The sequence below is a fragment of the Bombina bombina genome, chromosome 10, assembly GCF_027579735.1.
Source record: "Bombina bombina isolate aBomBom1 chromosome 10, aBomBom1.pri, whole genome shotgun sequence".
Taxonomy (NCBI): domain Eukaryota; kingdom Metazoa; phylum Chordata; class Amphibia; order Anura; family Bombinatoridae; genus Bombina; species Bombina bombina.
The window spans coordinates 31,606,221-31,618,313 of NC_069508.1; the positions used below are offsets into that span (position 1 = coordinate 31,606,221).

The following is a 12,093-nucleotide window of genomic DNA, read 5'->3' on the forward strand; positions in this document are numbered from 1 at the left end:
CGAAAGCATGATGTTGCCACTCTCATGCTTCACAGTAGGTATGGTGTTCTTTGGTTGCAACTCAGCATTCTCTCTCCTCCAAACACGACGAGTTGTGTTTCTACAAAAAAGTTATACTTTGGTTTCATCTGACCATCTGACATTCCCCCAATCCACTTCTGGATCATCCAAATGCTCTCTAGCATACTTCAGATGGGCCCGGACATGTACTGGCTTAAGCAGGGTGACATGTCTAGCACTGCAGGATCTGAGTCCCTGGCGGCGTAGTGTGTTACTGATGGTAGACTTTGTTACATTGGTCCCAGCTCTCTGCAGGTCATTCACTAGGTCCCCCCGTGTGGTTCTGGGATGTTTGCTCGCTGTTCTTGTGATCATTTTGACCCCACGGGGTGAGATCTTACGTGGAGCTCCAGATCGAGGAAGATTATCAGTGGTCTTGTATGTCTTCCATTTTCTAATGATTGCTCCCACAGTTGATTTCTTCACACCAAGCTGCTTGCCTATTGCAGATTCAGTCTTCCCAGCCTGGTGCAGGTCTACAATTTTGTTTCTGGTGTCCTTCGATAACTCTTTGGTCTTCACCATAGTGGAGTATGGAGTGTGACTGTTTGAGGTTGTGGACAGGTGTCTTTTATACTGATAACAAGTTCAAACAGGTGCCATTAATCCAGGTAATGAGTGGAGGACAGAGGAGCCTCTTAAAGAAGAAGATACAGGTCTGTGAGAGCCAGAAATCTTGCTTGTTTGTAGGTGACCAAATACTTATTTTCCACCATAATATGCAAATAAATTCTTTCCAAATCAGACAATGTGATTGTCTGGATTTGTTTCCACATTTTGTCTCTTATAGTTGAGGTATACCTATGATGAAAATTACAGGCCTCTCTCATCTTCTTAAGTGGGAGAACTTGCACAATTGGTGGCTGACTAAATACTTTTTTGCCCCACTGTATATACATATATATTTATGTGCTAATATGTGTAGTGTATATACACATAAATATATAGGCATATACATATATATTAAGAAATGCTGCCCATCGCTGAGCCTATGGAAGCATGTTCTTGTGAGCGCAATGCCTCCTAGCAATGTGAATGCGAGCTCACGTTCCCATTGTGATTAACTTGTAATACATTATATCATGCACTGGTATTACAAAGTGGAGCGCTAATATCGCTTGCATGCAAGCAATATTTAGCGCTCCACTTGTAATCTGGCCCAAAGGATGATAAAAAGTCAAAATTCAACTGCCTTGATTCCGATAGAACAAGAAATGTTAAAAATAATTATAAACATTCTAATGCACCTGCAGTATCAAATTGACTTTGTTCTTGTAGTATACTTTGCTTGAAAACATAGCTAGAGGGGTCAGGAGAACTATATGGCTGCAGGCCTAGCAATAATGTTTTTAACCACAATATACATTTTTGGGAAATATAAGGCAACAGTGGTTGCAACACAAGCTGTAAAAATGCTCAAAACACACATATATACTTGAGTCTACCTAGGTATGCTTTTTATAACAATACCAAGAAAACAAAGTACCTTTGATAGTAAAAATTGTAAAGTATTTTTTAATGATATTTTCTGTCTGTAATCATGTTTTATTTACTGGAGTCAAGCTATCAGACAGTTTAAAAATCCAAGTCAAGCTATCAGACACTGTTTTGGAGCTATCAGACAGGTTTAAAACAGTAGTCAAGCTATCAGACACTTATTTGTTAGTACTTTCTTAAGACTATTAAAGGCTGTACCATACATATATGCTAATAAGAAATGTTTTAATGAATACCACAAGCATTTTTGTTATAAATGTCACTCAAATGTAAAAAAAAAAGTCATATTCCAGCATTTCTCTAAGCGTTAAAAACAAAATTCCCCATTGTGCCACTACATTTTCACCACAGCTAGTTCAAACAATGACCCCACTAAGATATCACAAAGTATGGAAACTTTTTAGTGTGGAATTTTAAAAATATAGGGCCCCAAACTTCCCTAAAATTGCAAAAATCATCACTTTCAAGCAATTTCACTTAGGGATAAAAGCAAAATCTCCCATTGTGCCACTACATTTTCACAATAGCTAGCTCACACAATGACCCCTCTACGATATCATAAATTTTGGAGAGTTTTTACTGTGGAATTTTAAAAATATTGGGCCCCAAATGTCGCTCGAATTGCATAAATTGGCCCTTTTCAGCAAATTCACTTAGGAATAAAAAAGAAATCTCCCATTGTTCCACTAAAATTTCACCACAGCTAGCTCACACAATGACCCCTCTACGGTATCACTAAGTTTGGACTATTTTTACTGTGGAATTTTAAAAATATTGGGCCCCAAATGTCCCTCAAATTGCAAAAATAGTCACTTTCCAAACATTTCACTTTGGGATAAAAAATAAATCTCCCATTGTTCCACTAAAAATTTCACCACAGCTAGCTCACACAATGACCCCTCTACGGTATCACTAAGTTTGGACCATTTTTACTGTGGAATTTTAAAAATATTGGGCCCCAAATGTCCCTTGAATTTCATAAATCGGCCCTTTTCAGCAAATTCACTTAGGAATAAAAAAGAAATCTCCCATTGTTCCACTAAAATTTCACCACAGCTAGCTCACACAATGACCCTCTACGATATCACAAAGTTTGGAGACTTTTTACTGTGGAATTTTAAAAATATTGGGCCCCATATGTCCCTCGAATTGCATAAATAGGCCCTTTTCAGCAAATTAACTTAGGAATAAAAAATAAATCTCCCACTGTTCCACTAAAATTTCACCACAGCTAGCTCACACAATGCCCCTCTACGGTATCACTAAGTTTGGACTATTTTTACTGTGGAATTTTAAAAATATTGGGCCCCAAATGTCCCTCAAATTGCAAAAATAGTCACTTTCCAAAAATTTCACTTTGGGATAAAAAAGAAATCTCCCATTGTTCCACTAAAATTTCACCACAGCTAGCTCACACAATGACCCCTCTACGGTATCACTAAGTTTGGACTATTTTTACTTTGGAATTTTAAAAATATTGGGCCCCAAATGTCCCTCAAATTGCAAAAATAGTCACTTTCCAAAAATTTCACTTTGGGATAAAAAATAAATCTCCCATTGTTCCACTAAAATTTCACCACAGCTAGCTCACACAATGACCCCTCTACGGTATCACTAAGTTTGGACCATTTTTACTGTGGAATTTTAAAAATATTGGGCCCCAAATGTCCCTTGAATTTCATAAATCGTCCCTTTTCAGCAAATTCACTTAGGAATAAAAAAGAAATCTCCCATTGTTCCACTAAAGTTTCACCACAGCTAGCTCACACAATGACCCCTCTACGGTATCACACATTTTGGAGAGTTTTTACTGTGGAATTTTAAAAATATAGGGCCCCAAATGTGCCTTGAATTTCATAAATCGGCCCTTTTCAGCAAATTCACTTAGGAATAAAAAAGAAATCTCCCATTGTTCCACTAAAGTTTCACCACAGCTAGATCACACAATGACCCCTCTACGATATCACACATTTTGGAGAGTTTTTACTGTGGAATTTTAAAAATATAGGGCCCCAAATGTGCCTTGAATTTCATAAATCGGCCCTTTTCAGCAAATTCACTTAGGAATAAAAAAGAAATCTCCCATTGTTCCACTAAAATTTCACCACAGCTAGCTCACACAATGACCCCTCTATGGTATCACTAAGTCTGAACTATTTTTTACTGTGGAATTTTAAAAATATTGGGCCCCAAATGTCCCTCAAATTGCAAAAATAGTCACTTTCCAAAAATTTCACTTTGGGATAAAAAAGAAATCTCCCATTGTTCCACTAAAATTTCACCACAGCTAGCTCACACAATGACCCCTCTACGGTATCACTAAGTTTGGACCATTTTTACTGTGGAATTTTAAAAATATTGGGCCCCAAATGTCCCTTGAATTTCATAAATCGGCCCTTTTCAGCAAATTCACTTAGGAATAAAAAAGAAATCTCCCATTGTTCCACTAAAATTTCACAACAGCTAGCTCACACAATGACCCCTCTACGATATCACACATTTTGGAGAGTTTTTACTGTGGAATTTTTAAAATATAGGGCCCCAAATGTGCCTTGAATTTCATAAACCGGCCCTTTTCAGCAAATTCACTTAGGAATAAAAAAGAAATCTCCCATTGTTCCACTAAAATTTCACCACAGCTAGCTCACACAATGATCCCTCTATGGTATCACTAAGTTTGGACTATTTTTACTGTGGAATTTTAAAAATATTGGGCCCCAAATGTCCCTCAAATTGCAAAAATAGTCACTTTCCAAAAATTTCACTTTGGGATAAAAAAGAAATCTCCCATTGTTCCACTAAAATTTCACCACAGCTAGCTCACACAATCACCCCTCTAAGGTATCAATAAGTTTGGAGACTTTTTACTTTGGAATTTTAAAAATATAGGGCCCCAAATGTGCCTTGAATTTCATAAATCGGCCCTTTTCAGCAAATTCACTTAGGAGCTAGCAGCTAGCTCACACTTAGGAGCAGCTAGCTCACAAATTTTAGTGGAACAATGGGAGATTTCTTTTTTATTCCTAAGTGAATTTGCTGAAAAGGGCCGATTTATGAAATTCAAGGGACATTTGGGGCCCAATATTTTTAAAATTCCACAGTAAAAATGGTCCAAACTTAATGATACCGTAGAGTGGTCATTGTGTGAGCTAGCTGGGGTGAAATTTTAGTGGAACAATGGGAGATTTCTTTTTTATTCCTAAGTGAATTTGCTGAAAAGGGCCAATTTATGCAATTTGAGGGACATTTGGGGCCCAATATTTTTAAAATTCCACAGTAAAAAGTCTCCAAACTTTGTGATATTGTAGAGGGGTCATTGTGTGAGCTAGCTGTGGTGAAATTTTAGTGGAACAATGGGAGATTTCTTTTTTATTCCTAAGTGAATTTGCTGAAAAGGGCCGATTTATGAAATTCAAGGGACATTTGGGGCCCAATATTTTTAAAATTCCACAGTAAAAATGGTCCAAACTTAGTGATACCGTAGAGGGGTCATTGTGTGAGCTAGCTGTGGTGAAATTTTAGTGGAACAATGGGAGATTTCTTTTTTATTCCTAAGTGAATTTGCTGAAAAGGGCCAATTTATGCAATTCGAGCGACATTTGGGGCCCAATATTTTTAAAATTCCACAGTAAAAACTCTCCAAAATTTATGATATCGTAGAGGGGTCATTGTGTGAGCTAGCTGTGGTGAAAATGTAGTGGCACAATGGGAGATTTAGCTTTTATCCCTAAGTGAAATTGCTTGAAAGTGATGATTTTTGCAATTTTAGGGAAGTTTGGGGCCCTATATTTTTAAAATTCCACACTAAAGAGTTTCCATACTTTGTGATATCTTAGTGGGGTCATTGTTTGAACTAGCTGTGGTGAAAATGTAGTGGCACAATGGGGAATTTTGTTTTTAACGCTTAGAGAAATGCTGGAATATGACTTTTTTTTACATTTGAGTGACATTTATAACAAAAATGCTTGTGGTATTCATTAAAACATTTCTTATTAGCATATATGTATGGTACAGCCTTTAATAGTCTTAAGAAAGTACTAACAAATAAGTGTCTGATAGCTTGACTACTGTTTTAAACCTGTCTGATAGCTCCAAAACAGTGTCTGATAGCTTGACTTGGATTTTTAAACTGTCTGATAGCTTGACTCCAGTTTTTATTTGGACTTCCATGTATTTTAAAATTACAAATGACTTATTAACCATAATCACAATTGAGTTTTTATTAGCCACATAAAAATATAAAGACACTTAGTACAGAAATATTTTATTGTAAAACATAAACTTTCTGCGGTGTCCCGTCACTGTTATAAGTTTACTTGACAATTCCTGCCCAGTTCACAGCGCAACAAGAGAGCCGCACTGGTAAGCGCGCTATACCCGCATCCGCTTTTATAGAAACACAGAAGGTCACGTGAGGCATAGCGGGCAGTCGCAAAGTGTCCAGTTTCGCGACAGCGTGACACGCAAACGGTGCGACAGGCTCGGCGTACGGGCGGCGGTAGTGAGAGGGTCTGAGAGTGTCTGGGGCAGGGTGAGGGCGGAGGAGGCGGCGCTGCTGCTGGCATTCCCTGTGCACTGTGCCTGGTTTCCTGTATCCTCTCACCCGGGCTCTCGCTTCCTCTCGCGTCTCATGTAAGGAAGGTCCCCGCAGCTCTCGCTGCTCTCGGCCGGAGCTGAGGGGTCGCTTTACCTCCTTCAGGTGCTCGGACAAGAAGAACCGGAACCCAAATGGCGTCCAACACGGACAGGGAGGTGATCCTGCCAGACTATCAGGTGAGGGGCCCCGTCCTGCAGGGAGGCAGCCGGATGGGAAGGGACCTGTTGCCGGAGACTAATAGGGGGCTCCAGCTCCCTCTCTCGGGGGGTTGTTTGGCTCCTCTCCGGACAGCTGCTAATTGTTCTCTGCTTGGCACGAACCTTCCTGCTTGTCGGGAAGTTCCTGGGATAAAACTTGTATCGGTGACGGCTGCGGTAGTACGGGATGGGCTTGTTCCATTCATATGGGCTGAGGGCTGACACATACCCCTAGGTCTTGTTACAGTGTAAATAACTAGTGTGTCTGGTTCTTGTGCTGCTATGTGTTTTACCTAGGTTTAGCAGTTATCCTGTCATCACAAGGGGTATGTATATGTGTGTGTGTATATATATATATATATATTGTGCTGCAGAAGCTCTTGGTGCTGTACAAATAGTTATATATATTACATATAGTAATATATGAACCTAAAATGGCACTGAGGAACAGCCTGCAGAAACTATATACCTTTTTTTATTTAACTTTTTTTTTTGGGGGGGGGGGTCATTAAATTCTAAATCTTTATAACCATCAGTCTGTTTATCTGCTAGTCCAGTGCAAGTAAGAGATTGCAGCAGAGTAATAAAATTGACTTTTTTTTTCGCCTCCCTATCTTTAACATTAAATGGACTGCTAATGCTATAGTAATTTTAACCCCTAACTAGTAACCTATGGTGATCTTTGTATGCACCTGTGTGTTTGTATTTATCTCTAGCTATCTACTCATGTTACTTGTATATGTAGGGGAGCAAAGTTACCAGTCCAGAAGGAAAATAAATATAGGGAAAATATTTCTTACTTGTCTGGGACAAATGATTTTTTTTTTCTATCTTAGAGGTCTGGAAATTTTCACTTATCTTACTCCTTTTATTAATAAGAAACTTTACTCCCCCCCCTTGTTTTTTGACAGTGAGCTAGAAACTTATTTGCTTTAATTGTTAAACTTAAGTTATTTATTTCCTACTCTACTATACACGTGTGTGTGTTTTTTTATTTATATATCCAATTCTTATAGAATCAATATGTATTTATATCTTATCTCTCTATCATGCGTTCTATTGTATAGAGTTTTTATGGGTAGGTTATGAGTTGTTTTTAGGATGCTGTTTGTTTTATGTATATATCATTTTATTTTTAAGATGACATTATTTTTCTTTCTGCTTTGAAAATGAAGCAATCTTGCAGAGAGCGAAATGCAATTAAAGGATAAGACTAAAGCTGGTGTCGTTTCTACATGACACCTGTATAAAAATCCAGTTCAGTTATTTAAACACATCATCCTCTCTCGAGATCTTGTGTGATCTGTTTACACTGTACTTTGTAATAGAACAGACAGTGTAAAATGATTGTGCAGCTTTTGTTTGTTTTTTTCTTTCTCATATTAAATATTTATTTTCCTGCTGCTTTCTTGAACACTGTATGCGCTAGTCTTGTAAAATTCTAACTGATATTTTCAGTACTCCTCTTTCATTTTAGCAACAGGCCATTTGTACACACATGATATTGACCATGACTTGCTTCATACCATATAAGTCCTTTCTTCAGTCCTCTGAATAGAAGCTTTTTGCAGTCTTGAAAATCTCTTTGTATATCAAAATGTTAGGTCATTTGTGCCTGTCACAAATATCAGTTAGTGGTGCATCTGACAAAACTGTATAACATATATATATATATATATATATATATATATATATATATATATATATATATATATATATATATATATATATATATAATTACACATTTCTTATGGCTTTTGTTTAAAAGTCACTTATGTAGTAAAATTATTATAGTTTAAAAAGCAAACATTCTAAATTCAATTTCTGCTGGGTTTTCAAAGAGATGGTTTTGAGTATGCTTAACACAAATATTCCAGATTTGGTGCTTGAGTATAAGTAGCAAACACAATTGTTTTCTTTTGTGTTTATTGCATATTGAATTGATATATGTGTGTATATAAAGAGACATTCCGGTCAAAATTTAAATGCACATTGGATAAATTACATATTTGAATGGAAACATATTTGCAGTATAAATGTATTGCAAAAATGCTTCTAGTGAAAGTTTATCACTGTTTTAGTGTTAGCATTTTTATCTGCACGTGAAGCATAGCTAGATATTCTCAGTTCACCAGCATTTTAAATTATATCATGTCAGTAATTAACAAATTGAGTCATTACCAGATGGTTCAAGCACATTAGGGGCTCTGAGCAAGTGTTGTGTTTAAAATGCTGGTGCATACTTAAAGGGACAGTCTACACCAGAATTGTTATTGTTTAAAAAGATAGATAATATAACCGTTATATTAATCTGTTTTGCCTATGCAGACTGCCCCTTATCTCAGTGCTTTTGACAGACAGGCAGTTTAGCGCTGCGGAATCTGTTGCTGCTCTACAAATAACCGATAATAGTAATTTGGTCAGTCAATGCAGACTCCTAAAAACTCCATGGAAGTGAGTACAATGTTATCTATATGATACACACGAACTAGTACTGTCTAACTGTGAAAAACTTTCAAAATGCTCTGAGCTAAGAGGCGGTTTTTATCGGTTTAGAAATCATTTTGAGCCTACCTAGGTTTAGCTTTTCAAAAATACCACCAAGGGAACAAGGCAAATTTAATGATAAGTCAATTTGAAAGTTGTTTAAAATTGCATGCCCTATCTGAATCATGAAAGTTTAATTTTGACTTGACTGTCCCTTTAAATACAATTTTGAAACAGCTATAGCTTTTATTTGAAGCATTTTTGCTTATAAATGCATATTACAAAAATGCTTCTATTCGAAAACTGAAATGCATCCATGTGAATTTCAACTTTGACTGCATTGTCCCTTTCAGAGGTGGGTATTGCAGGTGGTTTGAAAACCTAGTTTGCAGTTTAGAGGCCAGCAAGAATATAGAGAACGTAAGAAACTGTCTTTAGGAGATGTGCAATGATTGGTAATAAAAAGGGCTATAGGTTAGTTCTAAGACAAAGGTGGCAAATATTAGAGGATGTGTTACATTGTTTAAAGAGACAGTAAACACATTGAGATTCTAATATAAAGTGTTTAGTTAAAGGGACAGTAGACACATTGAGATTCTAATATAAAGTGTTTAGTTAAAGGGACAGTAGACACATTGAGATTCTAATATAAAGTGTTTAGTTAAAGGGACAGTAGACACATTGAGATTCTAATATAAAGTGTTTAGTTAAAGGGACAGTAGACACATTACAAGACATTTCTGTTGTCTTGCTATAGAATATTGTATAAGCCAAGGTTAAACAGTTTTAAAATTATTCTTGTTTGCTTATGAAATAGCCAAAATCCAACCACCATTTGCTTATTTTAGAGTTAAAGGGATATGACCCCCCAAAAAAAAATTATCTTTTGTTATTCAGACAGAACATATAATTTAAAACAAAACATCCCTTTTTTAATTCTATTATTACATTTGCTTTGTTCTCATGATATTCTGTGTTGAAGAGATACCTAGGTAGTCATCTAGAGCACTATATGGCAGGAAATAGTGCTGCCCTCTAGTGCTGTTGCATATGGATAACATTCTTGCAAAACTGTTGCCATATAGTGCATTCAGACATGTTCATGCTCCTGAGCTTACCTCTTTGCTTTTCAACAATAGATACCAAGAGAATGAAGATTTGACCATAGAATAAGAACGTTGTTTAAAACTGCATGCTTTATTTGAATGATAAAAAAAGAATATGTTGGGTTTTATGTCCCTTTAATCTGTGCTTGAGGCTGTAGATAAGGCTCGCCACTGGCATTATGGTATTGTAAAGAGTGTTGCTTTGCAGTTATCTGCTGAGGCCAGTTAGGGAAAGATATGTTGCAGGGTTAGCCTTGGGAAGTCTGCAAGGTGCATTTACAGCTCTGTGAATTAGAAAATCCACAATTCCAGAGCTAAATCGCAGGAAAAGGCTGCAAAATAGGTAATTCAATTAGATTGCAAGGTTGTTTCATTATGCATAACTAATTATTTTATATTAGAATCTCCAGGTGTTTACTGCCCTTTCTAATAAAAACGTATCTTGTATGGGTATGGCACCTTGTTTTCTTTATTCACTGTCTTTATTTGTATTATGTACTACTTAAAGAAACATACATATCAGGAGAATGCCTTTCCTGTACAACTGTTGCTACAAAACGAAACTAAAATAAGGCTTCTCCTTTTTGTTTATTTTGATCCTTTTTTTTTTTTTTGCATCTACTTTATTTGCATACTTATTAAAGCAGTGATGTAGCCCCATTCAAAGATGGTGTCAGGGGATCCATTGATGACAGATTCTCAACTGTACAGATCTCTCTAATCCGTGTGTGACCTAGAAACCCTCCACTGCAGGACCTTTTTATTTATTTTTGACAGCCCTTTTTACCAAGATGGTCATTATCAGGCCTACATTCATATGTCCTCTCTGGATCTGCAGTATTTCCCTGTGCACTGCAACCTGTAGGTCAGGCATGGTTGGGAAGTGGTAGCTCTCAGCCTAGTACCTGTCTCCTTCCAATTAGCAAGGGCAGAGCAGATTTTTCTGATGCCTGGGTTTGTCCAGCCCTGCTTTTAGGAGTACACTACAAAATAAAATATGTAGGCTTATGTGATATGACTTTGGTGGCAATATATATATCTCCATTATCGTTGGAGTCAGTGTGTACTTATCATGAAATGTTTCCCACAATGTCTGTTCTGTCATCTGCTGTTACTCTTCTGTTTGCATATTTTATGTTTGCTGGGTGTACATTGATTCATTCCTTGGCAACAGCATGCTGGAATTTGTAGTTTTGCAGGCAGTAGGCTGACTGTAGACCTATTAAACCAGGAGGCGCACAGTATGGCAGAAGTGCTTGGAACAATTACACCAGCTGTTTGTGAACTTATGCCATAACTCCGTCAAACCTTTTCGAGGACTTATGGCTCTGGGTATTTATCAAACTTTGTGCATGGACATACTTTCTTGGTTGTTTTGTCAACTCCTTGTCACTTTAAAGGGACAGTAAACAAATGTTATTGTTTAAAAAGACAGATAATCCCTTTTACTTACCATTCCCCAGTTTTGCATAATATATTAATATACTTTTTACCTCTGTCATTACTTTGTATCTAAGCTTCTGCAGAATGCCTTCTCATCTCGGATCTTTTGACACTTGCATTTCAGGCAATTAGTGCCTTCTCATAAGTAACTCCACACATGAACTAGCACCCTCTAGCTGTAAAAAAAATGGTCAAGTGCATTCAGATAAGAAGCGGCCTTTAAGGGCTTAGAAATTAGCATATGAGCCTACCTTGGTTTAGCTTTCAACAAAGAATATAAAGAGAACAAAGCAAATTTGATGATAAATGTAAATTGGAAAGTTGTTTAAAATTGCATGCCCTATCTGAATCATGAAAGTTTAATTTGGACTTTACTGTCCCTTTTTAACACTACCTTAAGTTCTGAAGTGTAAATTGAAGCTTTTCGTAGTGAGTTAGGCTTTGAAACATATATAAATATCACTACATTTCTGTGTGTGCCTGAGTCATGAGGAAGTGTTGTAAGAAAATTATTTTTGTTTTACTTTACTATGTCATATTGACCTTGGTCATGTTTGTCACATATTGATATCTGAAATCTACATTTTCTCTTTATTTATAAGGAACTCTAGTGTATTTCCTGTTGTGCTTAAAATGTATGATTTCCTTGGTGTCTGTAGCACTCAGATTTTTACGTTTCACTATTTTATTTTTTTATATATTGTTC

The 12,093-nt window shown here is 36.7% G+C and overlaps 1 protein-coding gene across 1 annotated transcript in view; it reads left to right on the top strand.

Moving 5' to 3' along the window:
• Nucleotides 1-6,015: 6,015 nt before the first annotated feature.
• PKN2 (protein kinase N2) overlaps nucleotides 6,016-12,093 on the top strand; it is a 295,753-nt gene continuing 289,675 nt past the window's right edge. Inside the window, exon 1 of the mRNA XM_053693918.1 lies at nucleotides 6,016-6,330. Within this exon, the coding sequence (XP_053549893.1) occupies nucleotides 6,286-6,330 (45 nt within the window). The 5' untranslated portion in view covers nucleotides 6,016-6,285. The remainder of the gene's footprint in view (nucleotides 6,331-12,093) is intronic.